Source organism: Tupaia chinensis, unplaced genomic scaffold (assembly GCF_000334495.1).
Source record: "Tupaia chinensis unplaced genomic scaffold, TupChi_1.0 Scaffold144341_1, whole genome shotgun sequence".
NCBI classification, from domain to species: domain Eukaryota; kingdom Metazoa; phylum Chordata; class Mammalia; order Scandentia; family Tupaiidae; genus Tupaia; species Tupaia belangeri.
In genome coordinates, this window is record NW_006204200.1 from 15,977 (window position 1) to 41,530 (window position 25,554).

Genomic DNA, 25,554 nt, shown 5'->3' on the forward strand with positions numbered 1-25,554 from the left:
CAATACAAATTTAGGTGATCAATTTGTTTCCTTTTCTCATTTTCAATGAAAAGCATACAGTGTTCTAAACTTTTAGTTATAGCCTGCAGGTTTCGATGTATTGTATTTTTCACTTTAATTCAGTTCTATTTATTTTTATTTCCTTTAAGATGTCCTTTTCCCTCCCCTTGTATTCCTCTAATAAATCTTGGCTGCCACGATCAGACAGAGAGAAAAGATGAGGACATATTTTTCTTGCATCTGTAGTAAAAACCTTTATAGGTAATATCCTTTTGACCCACAGATTACTTAAAGTTCTGCTGTCTAATTTTTATGTAGTTGGCTAATTTTCATGTCTTTCTGTGATTATTAGTTTCATTCCATTATAGTCAGAATATACACTTTTTATTATTCCAATTTTTATATTTTCTTTAATGGTTCTGAATAAGGTCTGTCTTGATTAATGTTATATGGATCCTTTAAAATAAATACATTTTTTTCTCGAGTGGAGTATTCTATGTATGTTTGATTATGTTATTCAAATCTTCTTTGTCCTTGCTTTTTTTCTGTCTAGTAGTACTTTTCCTTGTTTTTTTTTTCGTTTGTTTTTGTTTGTTTGTTTGTTTGTTTTGCTATAGAGCATGTGTCCTCACCAGAGACAGACACAGGGAGAGAGGAAAAGTGAGAAATGACCTCCTAGGGAGACTGGTCATGCTGCAATCGCCTCTCATCCATTCTACCCTTGGGATAATGCACACATTCCTGGTGAGACTTTCAAGCTGCTGGGTCTGGACTCAAACTGCTCAGTCAACTATGTGGGATCCAACCACCCTAATCTCCATGCCACTTGTTGGTTCTGTCTATGAAAAGGGTATTGAAATTAGCATATATAACTATAGATTTGTCTATTTCTCCTTTGTGCTCTATCAGTTTTTGTTTTTTGTATTTGTAGGTTCTATTGCTTGGGATACACATATAGAATTGTTACATCTTTCTGGTGGGTTGATCATTTTATATTATGTAATGTCCTCTTTATCTCTAGTATTTTTTTTGTTCTAAAGTATATTTTATCTGATATTAATATAGTTATTTTCTCCTGGTGTTTATAATTAATGTCTTCATAGTGTATCTTTCCTTACCCTTTAATTTTCAACTTACTCATATTAATTAATTTAAAGTGAGTTTCTTATGAACACTCTGTAGTTGGGTTATTTTTTTTATTCACTTTGCCAATCTCTACCTTTTACTTGGCTTATTTAGAACATCTATTTTAAGATAATTATTGATATATTAAGCATTATCTTGTTTCCTCTGTTTTGTATTTCTGTGTATCTCCTTTCTTGCCTTTCCTCTGAGTTATCTGAACATTTTTTAGGACCCCATTTTGATTTATTTTCAGTGTATCATTTTGTATAGTTTTCATAGTGGTTGTTTTAGCTATTAATACATGTGACTTATAGTGTGCATTAATACCAGCATCTTATCACTTCCAGGAAAGACTGGAAATCTTACTTCTGTTTGGGTAGCTTCATCTTCCCCACTTTTAAATACCATTGTCTTGAGTACCAGATGGTACTTTATAGCTTTTGTTTTGGTTATTGAATATAATATAGAAAATTTATGAAAAGTAAGATATCCATATTTCTTCTCTTTCTGTTTTTTTTTCCCCCTTCCTGGTGTCCCAAGATTCCTTCATTCTATCATCTTCTTTCTATTGGAAGAACTTTCTTTGCCATTCTTTTAGGGTAGTTGAGCTATCAATAAATTCTTTTAGTTTTCTTTTGTCTGAGAATGTCTTTCTTTTCTCTTCATTCATGAAGGATAATATGAAATTATCAGCTGAGAATTTTCTTTTTTTCAACAACTGAAAAATAATCTGCCTCTTCCCTCTGGCCTCCAAAATTTCAGATGAGAAATAAATTCACCATCATTTGAATTGGTGTTTTCATGTAGGTAATACATCTTTTTTCCCTGGCTGCTTCCAAGATGATTTTCTTTTCCTTTAGTTTTCAGAACATTAATTAAAATATTCCTGTGTGTATATTTCTTTGCATTTATCTTGTTTGGGGTTAATTCAACTTCTTTTTTTTTTTTTTTGAGAGAGACTTTTGCTATAGGGCGTGTGCGCTTGCCAGACAGACAGAGACATAGAGACAGAAAGCGAGAAATCACCCCCAGGGAGGATGGTCACACCGCAATCCCTTCTCCTCCATTCTCCTCTCGGGATCTTGGGCACACACGCACATGTGCCCGGCATGAGTTTTAAGCCACCGGGTCTGGGCAGTGAACCGTGGTCAACTACGTGGGAGTCCAGTGACATAGCCATTACGCTAACTGCTGGTTCCCAAGGGGCCAATTCAACTTCTTGAATCTATAAGTTTATGAGTTTATGTTATTTTCCCCATAATTTGGGAAGTTTTCAGTCATTATTTCTTCAATTATTCTTTCAGTTTACTGCTTCTTTCCTTCTTATGAGACTCCAAGGATACAAATATTAGATCTTTCATCATTGTCCCACAGAACTCTGAAGCTTTGTTCATTTATTTATTTATTCATTTTAGAGATATTTTTTCTGTAGAGTATGTGTTCTCACACAGAAACAGAGACAGAAAGCAAGAAATCATCCCTCCATGTCCATGCTACAGTTCTCTTCTCAGGATTTTGGGCATGTGTGCACACATATCCGGCATGAGTTTCAAGCCTCGAGGTCTAGAACTCAAACTGCGGTTGGTACGTGGGAGTCCAGTGACGTAACCATTACACCATTTGCTGGTTCATTTTTTTTAGCCTATTTTCTCTCTGTTGTTTAAATTCTAATAATCTGTTCTCAAGTTTACTACTTCTATATTCTTTTACCTCCAGTCTAATATTGAGCCATCTAGCAAGCTTAAATTTTAGTTATTGTATTTTTTCACTTGTATAATTTTATTTGATTATCTTTGATAACTTCTATTATTTCCCAAAGTTTTTATATATTTTTTTATTTGGTACAAGATAATTTGTAATTGCTTGTTGAAGCATTTTTATAATGGGTGCTCTAAAATCTTTATCAGAGAATCTCATCTGATTTATCTGTGAATCAGTTGATTTTCTTTATTCATTCAAGTTGTGATCTTCTTGACCCTTGGTGTGATAGGTAATTTTTAGTTGTTTTCTGGATATTTATGGCATTCCATAATGATTTTTTTCTATCTTATTTAAATCTAATTTAACAGTCACACAGCTGGATCCTGATCTACTTTTATTAGTTATGGGTCCAATGATACTTTAATTTTCCGAACCTTTGTGTCACTATTTTTATCTTCTTCATTAATCTAGTGCCACTGGGGCTTCCACTGATCCCTGATGTCCCCTAAGGAGATAGAAGGACTGTATCCAGCACAAACACTTCTGAGGAGATACCCGCTATTGGTGCCACCTGACTGACCAGTGTCTCTAGAAGAAATGAATTCTCCATTCTTCAAGGATGAATAGTGCACTTTCAGAGCTGGATGTTTCTTGTAGCCTGGTCCCTTTTGCTTATGCTTACTAACCACCTAGTTCTCTAGGTGGGGTACAGAATTCTCACACTTACAAAGTGGCGCCACATTCCAGGCGGCTCTTGTGTCAATATCCTCCTTGGCACTGTTGCCTGGTCCATCTGTGGGGAGGAATGTTAAGACCAGCAGAAAGAGAGCACTTCCTCTGGCTGCTTGTTGTCAGCAAGGTTTCTAACGAATCTTTATTGCCAATGTAACCAGACTCACTTCATGCTGTTTGTGGGACTCCTGCTTTATGTGGGGAATGAATGAGCCTACCAAGATGCCTTATGTTGCTAGATTAAGGATCATGAGTTACCTGGCCTGGATAGCCTTCTACTGTTCAGAACAAGACATCCTTGTAGTTTCTCCAAGTCCTGCAGTCTCTAACCAGTTCCCTTCTTTCCACCCTTCAGAGTTCTCCTTCGGTATCTTCAAATATTATTTTTAGGATTTATAATTCTATTTTTGTGAAGATTTGAAAGGAGAAAGGAATTTAGACAATCCACTCCAGTACTGAAGTCTTAGCTTCAATTTTATTTAGCCCCATCTTATCCATCATATAGAAACTTGGATTATAATCCTAAAAGGCTATTCATGTCTCTTTCATGGTTAAAATCTTTTAATCATTTCCTATTTATGAACTAGTTATACAAAACCCTAGGGTACTTATTAAGATGCAGATTAATCGGTTCTAAAAGAAAAACTTAATGTGATTCTTTGAGAACGCACATTCTACTGAAGTTCTGTTGACATTATAAAATTCACAATAGTTGTAGCAGAGAGTCAAAGAACAAAATAAAATTGCTAAACATTACTTAGTTATCACTTCTGAGTCCTGATTTGTACTGAAACTAGACAATGAGGTAAATTACTTAATAATGACTGAGATGATTATCACTCATGATTCTATTACATGATTTAATTAATGGGACTAATTAGATAAAAAAAAATGATAGCATTTTATGAATTTCCTTTGAATGATTTTAAAACTGAAAAAAAATTGCCCACAGATTATACAGTGTACTAACTACTAAATTTTATTTAAGTTTACCTTTGTAATATTGTAATTTCTGAATATGTCCTTTGAGACAATGTAGTCTTATCGAGGTTCTATTTTGTCTGCTTTACAAACATCATGACAATTTTCTCAATGACATTCCTACTAATAGTAAGGGGAAACCCATTTTCTGCTTTAAATGAGAGATTACTTACTGCTCTTTTTCTAGAACACCCTGTAATCCAAGGCACAGTAAGGTTTCCTGATATCTGTGAAAACAACAAATGGAATCTCAGTAAGGTATGCATTGACACTGCTTGGAATGTTGATCAACACCAAAGAATTTACACATGATGTCAAAATATATCTGAATTCAGAACACATTCCCCACACAGAGAATGTTGTTTTTTACTGAACTCAAAATATTTCAAGAAATGTTTCCTGTGTGAAAAAGTTTTAGAAGTGGCACAATATTTCCCTGAAAATCTAACAATGTTTCTAGGGCATTGAATGGCCCCTAGAATTGTGGGAGATCCTGTTAGGGGTTTGGGAATCTATACACAATGCAATTATTGCAATAACATGCAATGCTTTGTGTACTTTTAAAATTGGAAATCACCACAAAGCAAGAGATGATTTAATAATGAAAGGTGTATACTATGAACTATTTAAACACATTATTTCTATTTATGTTGTAAAATCATCACTGACTAATAGAATTATAACTACACGTGCTTTTTAAATACACGTATTAGGCTTATAGGGAAATGATTCAAGCATTGTTTCTCTAAATCGTGGCCTCATTATAAGTCTATTAACTATATCAGTGACACTTTCTTATGAAACAGTGAATTATAGGTTTCAATGGGCCCATTAATTTAATAAAAATACTCTTCCATAAATATTGGATAATTACAAAATGAATTAAAAGTTAATCTTCACATTTTCACCTATATATCAAACATCTCTAAATATGTGTCTAGTATTTTTTTTTATGTTACCTTCCAGTATTTAGTCAGGTAGTAGTAAAGTTTTGCAATGTTGTAACTTTGAGAAGATATTTTTTGCATAGTATGCAAGTATTTCATATTTGTGCAAAAATGTTTTAATAATTTCCCAGAAATACTGAAATATTTTGACTTTCAAAATAGAGCAGGATATTACAGTAGGTAATGATATATTAATTTTCAATACTTCATCTACATATACGTTGACCCCCAAAATTAAAACAATGATTCTACAAAATCTTATTCAACAAATAGTTGTCCCTTTTAAGTAGGAGCTTCTAAGGCAAATGGCCAGAAACACATTACTTCAGCATTGTCACTCAAGGAGATAGATGTTCCTCTAGTGGGATTCTGGGGAGAGTCTACAAAGTGGTCCTGTGAGATGTGGCTCAGGTTAGCCTATATTTAACCATGCTTTTTCATGGACACACAGGACTTGAGGAGTACTCCACTCTCCATTTGCCCTCTTCTTTCCTTCCAAACACATACCTATTGAAAGATTGAGATGAAGTTAAATTAGCCTCAACAGATGGTGGTGGGAATGTGGCATTCAATAGAACACTTAATATTTCTGATAAATTATATTCAGTAATGATCTATATAGTAGTAACCTTACTGACAAGGGGTAATGATAAAAGGGTGTAATTAGTAAAACAATATGCTCAATTGTTCAATTTCAGGTAAGCTATTATTATCCTCAGCCACTAGGCCTACCAAATACATTAATATGCAATGGATTAGACTTAAAATGGTATAAATGCCAAATAATGGTTATTTATTTAGTTAGTTAGTTAGTTAGTTTAGGTTTTACCATAGGGTGTGTGTGCTTGCCATAGAGAGACAGAGAGAGAGAAAGTGAGAAATCACTGCCCCCCCCCAGGGGGGGATGACCATACCAAAATCCCTTCTCCATTCTCCTCTTGGAATTTTTGGGCACACATGTACACATACCTGGTGTGATTTTCAAGCCACTGTATCAGGGACTTGAACCACAGTTGCTCATGTGGAGTCCAGCACCTTAACCACCATACCACCTGCTGGCCCCCCAAGTAATGTTTTTAAGAATAAGTGAAAAATATTTGTACTCAAAGTGTAATCACAGTAAAATAGAAATTAACTACAGTGCTAGAGGGTCATTATAAGATGTAAAGAATTGATTTCTTAAATAATAAACTGAGGATGATAAAGAAGTCACTTGTGAAGAATTCTTCAAAATGCATACTTTGTTTTTCTCTCACCAAAACATTCTTGAGTTTGCAAAATAAATTTACTATTAGCCTCAATGAGTGAGATAAGTCTGGTAAAATGATCACATAGCATACTCTAGAAAAAATAATATCCAACTGCCCTGGATTTTCTGTGCACTCATTAGTGAAAGTAAGTGAAAACAGGCTATATACAATCTTTAGAAACTATATTAAGCCAAATGAACTACGAACAAAACCAAACTCCAACCAGTAGCTACTGAAAAGTTATATATATATGATAATAAATATGAAAGTTATATATAAATCAATAAATGTGATAGAAAAAAGTTATATATAAGCAATAAATATGACATTAAGTGTATATAAAATAATAAATATGATACATCAGGTATATATGAGCACATGTCCAAAATTTCAAGGAGAGAATGGAGGAGAAAGCATTGCCATCCCTCTGGGGGCTGCTTTCTCACTTTCCCTTTTTCTGTGTCTTCCCAGAAAGCACACACACCCCATAGCAAATTTTTTAAAAGTAAGAAAGAAAAAAAGAATATCTCAAGTCAACAGCCTAACTTTACACTTCAAAGAGCTAGGAAAAAAATCAGCCCAAAATTAGTAGTATGAGGAAAATATTAAAGATTAGAGCAAAATGGAGACTTGAAAGACAATATAAAAGATCAGTGAAGCTAAGAGATTTTTTAAAAGATAAAATTGACAAACTTTTAAGTAGCTTATCAAGAAAAAAGAGAAGAGATAAAAATTACAAATGAATGAGAATACATTACAGCTGATACTACAAAATTTAAGGAAGCATAAGAGATTACTCTTATATAACAGGAAATTGGACAATTTAGAAGAAATGGATAAATTTCTAGAAACATACAACATATCAAAATTGGAAAATGAAGAAATAGAAAAACCTGAGCTCACTGATAAAGAATAAAGAGGTCAAAACAGGGTGGGGGTAAGGAAAACCACCCTGCAAAGAAAAGCCCAGTACCATAGGACATCATGGGTGAATTCTACAGAACTTTTCTAAAGTTAACAACACTCATCCTTCTGAAACTCTTCCCCAAAACTGAATAGAAGAAAACTATTCCAAACTCACTTAATAATGCCAATATTAATTCTCATACCAAAGCCAGATTTAAAAACAAAACAAAGCAAACAAACAAAAAACTAAAAGAAAATCACAAACCTGAAAGATTGAAAGATATAAAACATGGAAAGTACCTGTGGATACTAGAGACAGTCTGGGAGGAGGATGTGTAATGGGGAAGGATTGGGAGGGAGGGAATCAAGGGGGAAAAAAGAAGCAAATCATTTAATGGACACAAAAATAATTTAAAAAATTGTCAGTGATAATATGAATAGTAATATCTTTGACTGGAGTAATACAAAATTCATTTTGTATGCTGTAAAGATGTGCAGTGATTAAATGTAAAATTAATAAGAAAATAAAAAAGAAAGATAAAAACAAACATAAAGCAAACAAATTTAAAAAGTAAATATATCCATTTTATATTGACAAAAAGAAAATCGCAAACCAATATCCTTGATTAACATAGCAGCAAAATTTCTAGACAAAATGCCAATGAAACAGATTCAACAGCTCATGAAAAGGATCAGACACCATGATCAAGTGGAATTTATCCTGTCTTGGAAGGATAGTCTACCATACATTGATCAATAAACATGATAAACCACATTAAGAGAAAGAAAGACAAAAATCTTGTGATCATCTCAGAAGATACAGAAAAAGTATTTGGCAAAATTTAACATCCTTTTGAGATAAAAAGTTCAGCAATTTAGGTATATATGAAAAGTACCTGAAAATAATAATAAGCTGACAGTCAACATAATATTAAATGAAGAAAAGCTGAAAAATTATCCTTTAAGATCAGGAGCAAGACTAGGATGCACACACTGACTTCTATTTAACACAGTTGTGGAAGTTCTAGTCAGAGCAATTAGGCAAGAAAAACAACAGAAGACATGCAACTTGAAAAGAAAGAAAGAAAATTGTCTCTGTAGATAAAATGATGTAATAAACAAATACAGTAGAGTTGCAGAATATAAAAATCAAAATACAGAGAATAGTTGCATTTCCATACGCTAACAACAAATTTTCTGGAAAAGAAATCAAGGAAACAATTCCATTTACAATAGCATCAAAAATAATAAAATATGTAAGAAAAAATTTAATTAAGGAAGTGAAAGATCTGTACAAGGAAAAGTGCTAAGACATTGAGAAATAAATTGAGAAGATATACATAAATAGAAAGATACCCCATTGTTCACTGGTTGGAAGAATGAATATTGTTAAAATATCCGTACTATCTAAAGTGATCTACAGATTTACACAATGCCTATCAAAATCATAATGGCATTTTTATAGAAAGAGAAAAACATTATAAAATCCTTGGAAACAACCAAAAACACCAAGTAGACAAAGCAATTTTAAACAAAGGCAAACAAAACTAGAAAGAAGAACTTTCCCTGATTTTGTACTCTATTACAAAGTTTTAGTAATCAAACAGTATAGTACTAGCATAAAAACAGAAGCATAGATCAATGAAAAAGAGCAGAGAGCCCAGAAATAAACTCATGTATATATCGACATTAACTGGGGCATGAAGAATACATAATGAGGAAGGATAAATTCTTTCATAAATGGTGCTGGAAAAACTAAATAGTCACATGCAAGAAAATGAAATTGGACCTTTAGTTTATACCATACACAAAATCACATCAACATGGATCAAAGACTTAAATATCAGACACATAAATGTAAAAGTCCTACAGGAAAACACAGGGAAAAATTTCTTAAACATCGGTCTTGGAAATGATATTTTTTGGATCTGATACCGAAAGCACAGCCACTCAATTATGATGATGATTAATAATAGAAAGCTGGATTTCACATAGCTAATCACAGTTTGATTCCCAGCCCCAGTAGTTTGAAAAACATGCCAGGTGTGTAGGCAAGTATGTCCCAAATCCTGATAGGATGGAGAAATAGAGGAAAAATGATTTAGGCATAACTTTGGCTCATTAGGGGTGATTTCTCCCTTTTTCTTTCTCTCTGGTGAGTGCATGCACTCACTGGCAATTAAAAAAACAAGTTCATGTAGATATTTATTAAAACAAACAAACAAACAAAATCTTGGAGGCTAGGCTCAATCATTGTGGAGAAACAGGTAGGCTGTCGCTATGTGATGGGTAAAGCTGAGTGAGAAGCCCAGGTTCCTTTCTGAACCAACTTAAACAGGCTGGGCACAGTGGCACTACCTTGTAGTCCTAGGTTACTGATAAGCTAGGGCAGGAGCATCATGACATGGCAAGACCCTGTCAAATATAACCCCTTCTCTTCCACCCTCTCCCTCATTAAAGCCAAATAAAACAAACCAAACTTCGTTGGCTATGTCAGCTAACTTTCATGGACAACACTTCCCCAAGGTGCCTTGGTTTCCCCAAGTCTCAACTAACTAAAGGAAAAGTGAGGCAAAACGATACAATAATAAAGGTCTCTGCAAACTCTCTTTACCATACTGTCTTTAGTTAAGTTAGCTTAAGAAAGTTTGGTATAATATAAATAGGAATATTTGGATTTCAATAGTTATGGTAAGAGTGGCTGACCTCCAGTCTTCTTTCAGCCAAAGTTTTTCTTCTTCAATTTTTTCTGTGATAATTGTGGGCTCTGCAATATTTTACTTAAAATGGAATATAAGGAGACCTGGACTAGCAGAATTTCATTAACTTTCTTGGTATGAGGTCATATGTATAAGAAAGTTTATTTGCCAGGAAAGGTAATAATCTGTGCAAGGCACAGCAGTAATGTACTGCTGAAATGACATTGGATCCATTTGTAGGATCGTGGGTTCATTTTCCTGGCTGACCTAATATATATGCCAGGTGTGCATGCCCATGATCCTGACTGACTAGGAAGGCTATGGTAGGGTGACTCCAACACACACTATGTCATTTCATGTAGCAGCATTCCTGTGAAGTAGAGATTAACCACATCATACAAATAAACTATTACACAAAGAGATTAAGTCACTTGCCTGAAGTAACACAAGGCAGAATCTAGATTCGAAATCAAGTTTATCCAGGCTTTAAGCTCATATTCTAAATTGTTGAGTCAGGCTACCTTTCCCTTAAGAAGATTACTATTTTTAAAACAATTGCTGCTTTTTATTGCACTCAAAGTTTATTTATAAAAAACAAATTTAGTTTTTTAAAAATATTGTAAAGAAAAAGAGAGACTATAACAAGGTAAAACCACAGGTCCAATTATACTTAAGAGTGTTGTGTAGTGGGCTTATAAAAAAATTAAAATGAAACTTAATTCTCATGTCTCACAGTAATTTTAATACAGTTGAAATATTGGGTCATCGGAAAAGTCATGATGTATTTTTGCATAGAAAAACATGGAAAAATATGTGATGACTCTTCCAACAATTCAATAATTATGCTGTATGATAAAGCAGAAAAAAATAGATGAATTATATAATAGATTCCTGAGTTGGAATTCTGGTTCTGTCATTTATTAACTGTGAGGTCCTGGGCATGCAGTTAAAATATAGATAGGATGACTATCTGTTCAGATCATCATGAAGATTAAATTAGATTGGATCTATAAAATGACTGATGGTGTCTGGTATATGGCAGGCCCTCAACAAATAGTAACTCTTATTATTGTTACTATTATTAAGAAAAACAATGAATGACTAAAGTATGAAAGAGGAAGTAAAAGAAGGGAAGGGGTGAGCTGGGGAGAACCTTAATGAGTCAATCTCATTAGAAGTGACCATTAATGACGATGATGGAACTCAGAGCCAGATACCAAAGGATACATTCTATACTGTATTAAGCTTTCATTTTGAACCAAGGAACTGTAAGATAAAGGGAGTTAGAGAAGATGGTTCATCAAATTGGTTGAGAACAGCCTGAAAATATCTTAAATCCAGATAAACCTTAAGTATTGTGGTTGAACAGAAAAAAGTGTCTAGTCAGTAGAGAGAATAATGGCAAATATCTATATTCATATTCTCTAACAGATTTTTCAGAGGTCTATGGCCTTAAGAGATATTCTGAGTTAGGGTTATATTACACTGCTAAAAATATTATCTGACGCCTACAAGAACAATAGACTACGTAAAACAAAAAAAAAAAACACCGATTTTGTGTACTGGTCTAAATTTGCTTTAATTCTTACTCTGAATATGTTTTTGCTCTACAAATATTTTTTAAATAGACTGGTTAATATTCCACTGAATATTTTACTAAAGCTTTCACTTTTAGAAAAATAAGTTGGCTGAGTTACTGCAGTCTCTGACTTCTCAACCACCAGCACCTAGAAAAATGATTGACTTGCCTGGTTATGTACCCAGGGACAGCACCATACATCTAGTGATGTTTCCTCAAGTTGCAAATAAAAACCATTACAAGAATAATCTATGCTCAAGAGAATGAACCTAGCCAATTTAATCCTATTTTAGTGATATTAAATGCCATGCTTTCCACAAAGTTACCATTTCCTGAAAAAGATTGTTTTAAATGTCATGAGAAAGCTGCCATATTATAAAAATTACTATATTCTGTGAAGAAAAAGCTGATCATTTTAAACATACAAAGAAAGCACAAGATTCTTCAAGGATTGAACCCAAAACATCACTTTGAAGAGAAAAATCTAAAATTACTTCAAAATGAAGTAAGTGACTCAGGTCTGAAGTCTAACTGGATACACACCAGTTTTAAAAACTAAAAACAGCTTTTTAAACCTTTATAAAATAAGTTCACACATTACCTGGTAATTGTTTTGGTTTTGTGATAATCTCAATTGGTTTGATGATGTAAAATGTGGAGAAAAATTACTCCGTGATGAATTTGTATTACTGTACATTGTAGTAGATGCTGTATGCAATGAGGTCCGTGGTGTCAAATGGTAGTCTCTATTTTGATACAGTACATTGTCTGACAAATCTCTAATATTCACCATTTGTGAATTTGGCATATTTCTTCCTTGTCCAGGCAAAATTGTACTTTGGTTCTCAGCTCGAAGGGAACTGCCACTTTCATAAAATCTTGAGTAGCTTGGTATCTGTGCTCCCATCAACGCCAACTCTTCCTCTCTGGTATATTCATCTTCAGCATCACCAGTCTCCATTGCAATGGACAAACAAGTTCCTTCTGCTGAACTAGACTTCTGTGGGCCATTTCCTCCCAGAATTCTCTGGGGGTAATCACTAACTGCCAATGAAAACACTTCACGGATTTCCAAGTTTTGTGTTCTACAGTAAGGGTCTCTAATACTTGGCTTTTGCCCACATAAGTTATGTGATGCCAGACCTGTATGTTCAGGCTTATATGACCTTTGAATTCCAACTGGTTCAATTTTGCAAGGTCGGTGGCAAACAGATGGCTTTTGAGATACCGTCATTTCAGAAGCTTGCACTGAAGAGCTTCCATAGTTTTTCTTTGTGTGATTATATACCGAATTTCCAGCATTTAGCACACTTGTCTGTCTTGACAAAATAATTGTTTTTTCACCTAGGAGTAGGGAAGCATTTTTACAGTGTGCTACTTGTCTTTGAACCGGAATGTGCAACTGAAACTCAGTATCACTTTTACTGGCCGTTTTCTGAATGGGAATTTTATGTGCTTCTATATTTTGTATATTTGTGTGTTTGGTTGTCCCTTGTCTACTTGATGAACTGGCTGGACTGTAAATGCCAGTTACTATGACATCATTATTGGTAGATGTCCAAGAAGACTGTTGGCTTGAGGGCCGAGTGAGATTAACCACATTTCTGACAGTAATGTCTGGAGCTGCCAAAGAGGTACCGGAAACATTTCCTGTTGTTACTGTTCCTGATTCAGAATTCTTACTACTCATTTTTCTTCTCTTATTGCCAACCCACGTCTGAAAGGATTAAAAAAATGGTATTATGAAAAAAAAATCTTCAAAACAAAGGAAGAAAAAACAATTTGGGCAAAGATTATCAAGGACTCACACTTAATAAATATCTAAGAACATTGTGAACAGAATGTATTATTGCTCCTCTCCTCAAAACCCATTCAATTAATACACATCAAAATCTATAAAATGTTTACATATTCTTTGACTTAAACACATGTCTGGGAATTTATCCTAAAAAACAGAATCAGAAAAAATTTATGTGTGGTGATGTTCATCATACATTTATTTGTGAAAAAAATGAAAGCATACTAAAGATAGGTTATTTAATGACATTAGAAAATGCTCATAGTTTCATTACTCATATTTATCTTTGCAATCTTCAGGTTTAGTGACTTCTATTGTATGAGTACATCATTAATTTATTAATTACATACTGCTATTTGTATTCTTTCCAGAAATATTCATTATTGGGACCCCCAGATGGTGAAATGATTACATTGTAGGACTCTCAGGACGTAGTCGACCGTGTTTCAAGTCCTAGACCTTGCTGCCTAAGACTCACACCAGGCGCATGAGCATGCATGCATAAAATCCCTAGAGGAGAATGAAGAAGGTACTGTGGCATGGTCATTCCCCCAGAGGATGATTTCTAGCTTTCTGTATTTCTCTGGTGAGTGTACATGCCCTATAGCAAAAATGTCTCTCTAAACAAACAAACAAACAAAAAAGAAATAGTCATTGTCATAAAACATTGTTGTACAGCTCATCATATATATTTGGCCTATTTGTCCATTATAATGGAATACTAAAAGGCGAATTGCTAGGCTCCAATATTTATAAAATGTCCTCCAATCTATGAGATTTCTGATTTTTTTAAACCCTAACCAACAGTTTGCATCATCTCTTTTGTAGTCTTTACTAGTCTGGAAGTTAATAAAAGATAAATCGCTGTTTTCATTTGAATTTCTATGGTTACTATATTACTTTGATAAAATCGCTCAACCATTACCTTTACCCATTTTTATACTAGCGTGTTTTATTTGTAAATTGATTTGTAAAAGCAATTTTCTACTAAAGATTTGTCACACATTGCAAACATTTTTTTTTCAATTTGCCATTAATTTATGGTAGTTATTTTCTTCTTTACACTTTAATCAACTTAACAAGTTTTAGACAATGAATATGCATTACTTTTATAGACAGAAAAGAAGTTATTAATAAAAATAATACCACTGGATAGCATTTAGGATTTGATTACAAAATATATGCTTTTTTGTAAGTAATTTGTTATAATTATCAGTAATACTGCACTGAATCATGGTTCTTAAAACACACACTAAGAAATATTATATTCTATAATGTGATTACCAAACTTTATAATTATTCCAAAATGAGACCATATTATAAACTACCCAAACACATTAATTTATTAAGAATTAAACAAAATAAATGAATAAATGAAAACATCAAATGAACTGGCCTTGTATAAATATGGTACAGGGTTTATTTGTGCAACTTTGTATGATGTGGTTTTTCTTTTTTTTTTTGAGAAGTTTTTTCCCTTAGGGAACATCTACTCACCAGAGAGGAAGAAAAGACAGAGAGAAACAGAGATAGTGAGAGGGAAAGTAAGAAATCACCCCCCAGGGGAAATAACCACGCTGAAATCCCTTCTCCTCCATTCTCCTCCTGGGATCTTGGCCATGCACACACACATGCTCAGCATGATTTTCAAAGCACCAGGTCTGGGACATGAACCATGGTAGGCCATGTAGGAACCACAGTCAGTCATGTGGAAGTCGAGCGATATAACTGCTAAGCCATCTGCTGGTCTCATGTATGATTTGTTTTTGAAGACCACATAAGCTATCCTACTTTCAATGTTTATTTAGGCAATATATACTTCCACAATATATAATTATGTAAAGCATTATTGTTACTATATAATACTGTAACAAGCATGAATCCTCATTATATGTCCTTCACATATAATGGCTCCTTCGTTAGGTGTTATTTTTCCAATTGTGTCAATGAAGAAACTGACATTGAGAAAGCCAGCAAATGACAGATCAAAGATTCAAAGTCAGTACTACATGACTTTAAAGCATATCACCTTTCCACTAAGCCACATACAGTGGTTAGAAGCTCTTAAAATAGTCATCTCTTTTGGCCATTTAACTTTTATAATGATTGTTTCTTCTATAAAGAAAATTTTCCAGAAACTGCACTGCTCCATTTTGCTTCACATGGGGCAGTGGAAATTTTCAACTCATTCTAATTTACTTTCATGAAACAGCAGGAGTGAGAATTACAACCAAAAGGATGTATGAATATAAATATCACAGGAGACTGAGGAGAAAATCTGTAAGGTTTTGAAAATATGTACTCAAGAGAAATATTTTAAAATGAATGTTTTTGGATAAATATAAATGCCACAAAGGTGAATTTTACAAAAATTCAAAATAGGTTATGGCATTTGAAGCTAAAACAATGCAGGAAGCATGATGTATTTGTACAAAATTTTACAAAAAAATACATAAGCATTACATTAAAAATATTTCATGGAAAATCATAGTAAATTAGTAAAAATTGAATTCAAGAACAAATGTATCTGGAGGGCAGCTCTGGATGACTTTTTTTTTTTTGGAGAGGTTTTTGCTATAGGGCACGTGCGCTCGCCAGACAGACAGAGAGAGACATAGAGACAGAAAGTGAGAAATCATCCCCCAGGGGGGATGGTCACGCCGCAATCCCTTCTCCTCCATTCTCCTCTCGAGATCTTGGGCACGCAAGCACACGCAACAGGCGTGAGGTTTAAGCCACTGGGTCCAGGATGCGAACCACGGTCGACTACATGGGAGTCCAGCGACATAGCCATTATGCTAACTGCTGGTCCCCTCTGGATGACATTTCATAAAAACCCAGAACCTACTGTGTTCTCTTAACGTAATACCTACCTTAACTCAAGAAGTTTAAGAGTGCTTAATGCATTGAAAATTTATATGCCATTTACACAGTTTTGCAGTTTATACGTATATGTATATTGCATAGTTACTTACATAGTTTAATAACTATTTATATTATGCACCCATCAAAAAGTACAATGTGGTATACTTGAAATTCACCTATCTAACAACCTAGTAAACGCACATGTCCAGAACTCAGCCAACATAAATGTCACAAGAGTCATGAGACAACCCTCCATCTTAAAACCCACTTTCTCTATGCATAATTTTTAAAAATCTGGTATTCTTATTTACAACAAATTAGAATTAACAAAATAGAAGGTGTGTTAATAATAGAGATTGCTGTCGGCAGGCATTCTAATAACACCCAAACTAAAAATGTTCATTAAACATTGCTCACTAAAAAGAAGAAAGGGAAAACTACAATATCAGTTTGAGAAAACACTAAATAGCAGTGTGAGGATTTTAATAAAGGGAAAAAACCAATATACCTTATTGAGTTGTAAGTGTTGTTATTTTATAGCATAGTATAATAAGTGATTTCTGTAATAAAATCCCTGAGTCAAAAAATAAGCATTCAAATATTTTCTAGATTCTCCATTGAAAGTATATGCTTAAGACCTATTTCCATTTAAAACGTTTAGAATTTAAAAAAAAAACCTCATTGCCAAAGAGTTCCAAATAACTGAATTACATTATACTTTAAAAAGTTCAGTGATAGAATCCAAAATTTACCAATGAACGCTTATCAAATATAGGTGAATGTCCCTCGTAGATGCCCCATTGGTTGGAAAGAAAAAGAAAATTGTTTAAACAAAATTGATGTGATGAGAATTTAGGGTAAGGAACCAACAAAGAGATTGTACATAAGAAATAAAGAAAGACATTTGGATCTTTGATGTCCACAAAATTGTTTTTCAGTTCTCTCTAGAAATTCATTTGTTTCCAAGCCTCTTTCTTTTTTTCTATGCCTCTCTTTCTTTTTTATTCCTGTTCTTTTTCCCCCACTACATTTATTTTTGCTTAAATGTTTTAACCTTTTAAATTCTCTTTACATGGGGATCAAGTTCTTATTTTTTTTAGAGGTTTTCGCTATAGGGTGCGTTTGCTCGCCAGACAGACAGAGAGACAGAGACAGAAAGCAAGAAATCACCCCCCAGGGCGGCCGGCCACACCACAGTCCCTTCTCCTCCATTCTCCTTTTAGGATCTTGGGCACGCATGCACAGGCGCCCGGCGTGAGTTTTAAGCCACCGGGCCTGGGAACACGAACCACCATAGACCAAGTGGGAGTCCAGCGACAAAGCCATTATGCTAATTGCTGGTCCTGGGATCAAGTTCTTAATACAGTGAGATTTCAGTTCTTTTCAGGAGAAAGACAATGAATATTACATTAAAAATAATGAAGAAAAGTCTCAAGAAGAACATAAAAGTTCCAGTAAAATACTGGAGGCTAAAGGGAGGAGAATGGTGGAGCGATAAGTCTCCAAACAACTCCCTTTTCCTCTGTTTGGAAAACAAATCCAAAACGTTTTGAGATTCAGATTAGCAAGACTGAGTTTCTGTACAATTTATATTCCCCTGGAATGGAGAAAATGAATCTGTTTACATAGTTCTTTATAATTTATATAACATTTCACTTTGCTCTTACAATCTAAGAATTTGTATCTTTTATCCCCTTGTTTGTTTTAGGTTTTCACACCATTTGCAACATAAATATAAATCTCTGTATCAGCATTCTCAATATTCACGCATGATCAGGTAAGTTATAAATGGAAGACTGAAATAATAAATCATAAATATGAAATCTGACAGTCCACAGTGCATCTGCTTGGCAAGGTTTTTCTCTTTAAGGTAATGGTAGATAAAAGTAAAAACCAAACCAAACCAAACCAAAAACAAACAAAACACACATACACAGAAGGAAATTACTGAAAGAAAAAAAAAGAGATTGCACTTATAAAATTCAATCTCATCAACTTGAAATATTACACATTTTTATATTACTTTTATAAGGCAGTTAAATAATTTCCTCTGTGGCTCAGTAAAAGTATTTAAAATAGGGCATTTAGATCTATCAATAGGAGATATTTGTGGTTCATACACAAATCTGAATATGATGGTTGATCTCACCAAATAAGAAACCAAGATCCTGGATATTTTCTCCTAGAATTAAGGGCATAATTCCCTATTTGAAGGTGAATATATTTTTTCGTTTTTAGGCAATATATTTTTCAAAGAATTCTGCTTATCAAGATTTTTTTATCATTAGAGTCCTTTAAGGCACATCAAACCACAAAATAAACTTAAAAACAGATGTCCTTTCTCTTTCTCAAATTAACTTGATAAATGCCAAGGGTAAGAAAGTTGCTAATTTTTGACACACTAAGTTTTCACGCCAAGAGAATTTGTACATGAAAGGATCTATGCACTCCATAAAATCCACAACTAGTTTTGTAAGATTTATCTCTTGCCTTCTATCACCTCATTGCCTTTCACCAATGTGCAGCAACTCTAATTTACAACTGAATATCTATGGTTGTGATATAAAAAAAATCCCTCCTCTTCAATTGCTTGTCCCTTACTATCCCATTGAAATGCATGGATTCTACTTAGAAGAAGAAGATATCTTAAAACAGATAAGGTTTTCCTAAAAAGACAAGAGTATTAAAGTTGAAAATTCCTGATGAAAAATTCAAATACAATATTCCTTCAGTAAATCCCTGTTTTACTGATATCACATTACGGTATTGTATCTAGATTAATTCTGAGTTTAAGGAAAGCATAAGATCAACAACTAATTTTAAAGGTATTTATTAGTTCAAAGAAAAGGGTTCTGTTTCCTGCAAAGGTTTTAGAGTTTTCCAGGTATTTAAAGAAACAAAGTATACTAAATGATTAGCTTTCTTTGTTAAAAAATTAATATTGTTATACTAGGGAAATGAAGCTGTTTATAAGGTTAGTGACTTCATACCCTGAATAGTTTTTCTCATATTAAGCAAATACCACTTGTAATAAAAAGCTATAAATTTGAGTGTAAGACCTCAATACTTACCCTGACTACACTGAAGTCCAGCTTAGTCTCCTGTGCACACTGTAATATGAGCTGAAAGCAATTTTTACTTTGATTTGTCATTCCATTTTCATAATAACGCTGTAAAATCCTTTGTTGTTCTACAGTAAATACAGAACGTAGATTCATCTAAAAATAAAAGAAGATACTCTGAAAATTGGAATAAAAATTTGGTATGTGTAGAATTTGTATACTTTTGTTTTCCAATAAAGTTTAAATGTTTCCAAACTGTAATATTTAAGTGAATTAATCCCCAGTAATGGGCAATAATTTGTGTGCTAAAAGGAGACAGCTTCTCACTGGAAAATATATGTAATGCAAACACTTTAATTTGTTCAGAGAAAGTACCAATTTGAAAGACATACACACACAAAAATAAATTAATAAAAGAAGTAAAGAAAAGAAAAAAGAGAATTCTCTTATCTGGTTAGTGTCAGTGCATGGGAAAAAATGTTCTTTCACTGAAATAGATATTTAGGGCTAGTAAAGCCAAAGAAGGTAGTAGCCATACATGGTCAATTATCAACAGGGACACTCACTGTTCTTTGTCAGGCAAGGTGTCTGGCATATGTCTCACAGCTAGAAGCTGCTCTCTGGAACAAAAGGGTGCTTTTATTTTTCCTTTTCCTGGGATAAATGAGTTCTTTTTTATGTATTAAAACCTCTTTTTAAAATTTAAACATAAACAGGGAAGTTCACTGACTGAAAATTTCTTTGTTTTATATAATACTAACAAAACTAATTATTTTAATACTTATATAAATTAAAATTAAAAATCACGTACATTTTACCAAAAACAGATCATGTAAAAACTATGTTCCTTTTAACTAAATTGATATTATCATAATTACACAAGACAAGTAAAAAAACACTATTTTATCCTCCAATAAATAAAATGTATAATAGTAAAGGAAAACAACTCCGTGACTCTCATAAATAAATGCAGGTTAAACTCTTAAAAAAAAGATGAATTCTAGTGGTGCTTTTGATAAAGAATCCTTATAATTAGCTTAAGGCAATTTCATATTTTTGTTAAAAGCTATCGTACTAAAATAGTTATCCTCATTTTTCTTTTAGATTCTTGACATAGGATGCACGTGCTCTCTGAAGAGACAGAGAGAAAAAGTGAGAAATCACCCCCCAGGTGAGATGGCTACCCACAATTCCTTTTCCACCGTCCTCATGGGATTTTGGGCACACATATACATACACCTAGATTTGTGATTTTCTTTCTTTTTTTTTTGAGAGATTTTTGCTATAGAGCATGTGCACTCGCCAGAGAGACAGAGACAAAGAGACAGAAAGTGAGAAATCACCTCCTGCGGTGATGGCCTCACAGCAATCCCTTCTCCTCCATTCTCCTCTTGGAATTTTGGGCCCAGACACACACATACACACTCAGCGTGAGTTTTAAGCTGTCGAGTCTGGGACTTGAACCACAGTCGACTACATGGGAGTCCAGCAATGTAACCAGTATACCACCTGCTGGTTCCAAGATTTGTTATTTTCAAGACACCAGGTCCAGGACTCGAACCACAGTAAACTACATGGGAGTTCAGCAACATAGCCATTACAATAACTGCTGGTCCCAGAATCCAGTGTCTTAACCACCGCACCACCTGCTGACCCTTGAAATTGTTACTAATAAAAGCTGAGAGACAGAACAAAAATCATTCCCAATGAAAATGTCTCTTCAAAATTAGGAAAATAACAACAAGGCTAACCAAACCAATCTTTCTAGGATACTGTGTATGGAAACAACCGAATATACTGACATAGAAATAAAAAATTATTTCCCTTTCTCTGAATAATTTGAACAATAAAGCCACCTAATAAGGCGATTTGAAATAGTCCTACAGCCATCTACTGCAATTTGCATACCTGGCTGTTTCTTAACCACACAAGAATCTCCCTATCTGATGTTAAGAGATCTGATTAAAGAAAATCAGATGTGGTAAATGGCACAGGAAAGAGAGAGTATAGTGTCTTCCTAAAACATTCAAAAAAAAAATACCATCACTAACTTCCAAAGAAAGTCTCATTCAAGGACATTAACATTGAACTATAAACCTCTTATCTGTAACATGACCAAAATGTTCAAGGATGTTTGAATCAGTGGGTGAGAACAATATTCATTGAAGCAATTTTTACTATCATGGCTGCCAGCTTTTAGTGAAATTTGAGATGCTATTTCCGAAATGATTCAGTCACAATCAGAAGAACCTCATTGGTCAAATACCTGAAATGCCTCATATGGTATGGATTTACAAGCAAGGTATTTTGGAATGAGTTCAGATGAAGGTGGGAAACTACATTCACTAATGCATAATCAGGATAATGACTCTGATCCTCCTCTGTAGGGCTGTACCTACTGAAAAAGCCTAGAGTACAAAATGTGGGTGATCCCCAAATGGGATTATACCTTACCTAATAATACAGAAGTGCTTTCCAACTGACTGGTTGCAACTTTTACACTTACCCAGGTATGATATAACCTTACAAAAAAGCACAGCAAGTCCTTCCCCGCTGATACTGATAGCCAAATACAAGGGACTGAATACTAAACAGATTTCTATTGTCTACAACTCTAAGAAAAAATGATGATGAGAGATTTGTTTTTCCCTAAATTCAGTAAACATAGCAGCAAAGTTACTTTGTTCAAGAGATCTACTATTTTTCTTTCAAATTATAGGAAATTAATTCTTTAGCATGACAAAAAGATAACCGTATTTAAACAAAATAACTTGTCATTATCTCTACTTAACTCTCATTGGCTTAGTCTATGAAATAATAAAACACTGAATGAATATACAGCTGAGTTCTGAATCATTTGAAAATAATGAAGTTCTGAAATAATTTGCAAAAAATGATCAGGATATTTTTTTAAAAATAATTAGCTTTTAGGCCGGCTCTGTGACATGTGCTAATGTACTGCTCAAGAGAAGCTGGATTCCACATGGTGACGACGGTTTGAATGTCCAGTATAGTAAGTCTGAATCACACCGAGTTCGCACTTAAGTGCTCAAGATCTGATGGGCTAGAGGATCAGGGGAAGGGGATAAAGGTGTGCTTCTCTCTATCTATCTATCTATCTGTCTCATGTGCATATGTGCAAGTTCTATCATGAATAAAACAAAAAAATCACTTTTAAAGTTGAGTTATTATTTATGTGGATGATAAAATGACAAGTCATTGACTCCATGGGAAATAAAATCTGTTGGGTTGGGTTTGGTTGAGTTGGGTTGGGTTGGGAAGGGTGGCTGATATAGGAGAATAAATACTGAAGTTACAAATCAGTCCAGTCAGATTGTGGGATGTAGCTGTGATACTGGAGCCACATCAAAAGGCCCTGGGTTTCATTCCTGGGTTGATTTAAATGTGCTGAGTGTACCTACAGGTGTGCCTGTAGTCCTGACTGGCTGGAATGCTACTGGGGAAGGGAGGGATGATCTCAGTGTAACAAGGCCCTGTAGGGGGTATCTCACGAAAGAATGAAAGAAAAATACATAATGAAGTAACAAGTCATTTAAGTTTTATTCTTAGGTTTTCTGGTCCAATATTAATACACTCTTTGCATTATATCACCCACTAATTGCACCTAGCCGAGAATAAGATGACCTGTATTCTATATTCAGCTTCACTGCTATTCAGTAAATCACTTAATTTCCATTAGCGACCATTTCCAAGTTTGTTAAATGCTGGATTATATGACTTGTCTTACTTACCAATCTGGGTTGATAAAATAAGTTGGGATATGTTAACTTACTTTTCTTAAATTATAAAGCATATTATAGTTGCAACAAATTTATATTTTTGGCATATCAGCTTATCTATCATATTTAGGTATGGGATGTCTCTTTTTTTTAAGTTTAATTATATTTAATATAAGCAAAGAAGAGAGTACTTCCCCAGCAGCATCTTGATGTCATGATCCACCTCAGCCTCAGCCAGCCCTAGACCATGGGACCATGCATGCCCAGTGTCCTCAGGGAAGTCTCCATGAGTAAACCATGAACTTTCTCATGTGGGTCAGCCTCACAGAGAATCATGTTTTACTGCGATACCACTGTTTAAGCCCACACAATTTCTAAAGTCTCTCTTAGCTAGACCTAAGTATTCAGTGTTTTTAAATTTAATTTAATTTATTATTTTTTTAAATTTGCTATAGGGGATGTGCACTCACAGGGGGGTGGGGGGGAGCAAGCCATCAGATCTGGGACTCAAATTGTGGCCGACAATGTGAGAGTCCAGAGACTTAACCACCATGCCACCTGCTGGCCCCAGGGATTCAGTATTTTTAAAAAGACCTGAGCCACTGAAGAAAGATCAAAGTATGTTCACTATGCTTTACTCAAGAAAGCAGAGCAATGAGTAAAATATTTTAGATTTATGTTTCAGGAGTACCTGAAAGTAGCTTCTAGGAATGATTGCTTCCTTAGGGATTCCAGATAACTAAGGCTATATTTTCACATGGAAATAGTTCAGATGAATTCCTTTATAAAACTGCTTATATATAAACCAGATAGGTCATTATTAGGGCATAGGGCATTGAGCTTGTTTTAAATATGGCATTATATATAATATTTAAAACAAGCTCAATGCCTTAATAATGACCTAGCTGGTTTAATCACTTGAAAAGTACCAAAAATATTTACTCATGAGTATGCATTCTTAGAAAACATGATTTTAAAAGTAGAATGAGTCAGGCTAACACAATAGCCTAGCAGTCTAGGGAGCTGGATTACACATGGCCAATCGTGGTCTGAATCCTGATCCCAGAGACTTGAAATTCATCCCAGATGCATGTGTGTACATACCACAGTTTCCTCCAGAAATGGAAGAAAAGGGATTGAGGCATGATCATGGAATATTGGGGTCAGGAGTGCTTTCTCCCTCTCTCTATCTCTTTGTCTCTCCATCTCTCTCTCTCTCTGTGAGTGCATGACTATATTAAAATCTTTTTAACTTACTGTTATTCACTTTTAAATTTGCACAGACTAAAATTCACTCTTTAGTGTACAGATTTATGACTTAAGATGAAGATATGTAGTCATAAAATCATTACTCCACTTAAGACATAATAGTTGCATAACTCCACCAAGTTTCCCCTATGATGCTTCTTTATCACCAACCCCTCCAGCTGTCCCAGCTCCTAGCAGCTGCTAGTATATTCTTGTCATTTTGACTTTTATATAATATTATCTAAATGGAATCATACACTACATAGCCTCCCAAACCCAGTTTCTTTCACTTAACATTCAAGATTCACTTATGTTCCTGTGTGTTATCAATAGTTTACTCCTTTTTCTTACAAAGAAGTATTCTGTTATATAAATGTGCCACAATTTATTCATTTATTTACAGAAGGACATTTTGACTATTTCAAGTTCTTGGCTGTTATGAATATAACAGCTGTTGGGAACAAGCAGTTAGTGTAATGGCTATGTCGCTGGACTCCCACGTAGTCGACCACAGTTCGCATCCCGGACCTGGTGGCTTAAAACTCACGCCGGGCACGTGTGTGTGTGCCCAAGATCCCGAGAGGAAAATGGAGGAGAAGGGATTGCGGTGTGACCATCCCCCCTGGGGGATGATTTTTCGCTTTCTGTCTCTATGTCTCTGTCTGTCTGGGGAGTGCACACGCCCTATAACAAAAAACCTCTCAAAAAAAATATAACAGCTGTTGAGAACATTTGTATACAAGTTTTGGTGTGGAAGTGTGTTTTCATTTCTCTTGAATAAATAACTCAAAGTGGGATTATTGGGTCATATATTAAGTGGATGTTTAACTTTTTTAGAAGCTGCTAAACTATTTTCAGAAGTGCCTATAAAATTTGCATTCTTTTCAATATTTGATGAAAGTTTCAATTCCTACATTTCTT

The 25,554-nt window shown here is 34.3% G+C and overlaps 1 protein-coding gene across 1 annotated transcript in view; it reads right to left on the minus strand.

The window, feature by feature from the left end:
• Window positions 1-3,553: 3,553 nt before the first annotated feature.
• The window catches only part of HDX (highly divergent homeobox), a gene marked incomplete at its 3' end in the record, with an annotated part of 70,353 nt that continues 48,352 nt past the window's right edge, over window positions 3,554-25,554 (minus strand). The window contains exons 2-5 of the mRNA XM_006166826.3: window positions 19,655-19,801; window positions 12,522-13,637; window positions 4,629-4,766; window positions 3,554-3,619 (exon numbers count right to left, since the gene is read on the minus strand). Of these exons, the coding sequence (XP_006166888.1) occupies window positions 3,554-3,619; window positions 4,629-4,766; window positions 12,522-13,637; window positions 19,655-19,801 (1,467 nt within the window). The remainder of the gene's footprint in view (window positions 3,620-4,628; window positions 4,767-12,521; window positions 13,638-19,654; window positions 19,802-25,554) is intronic.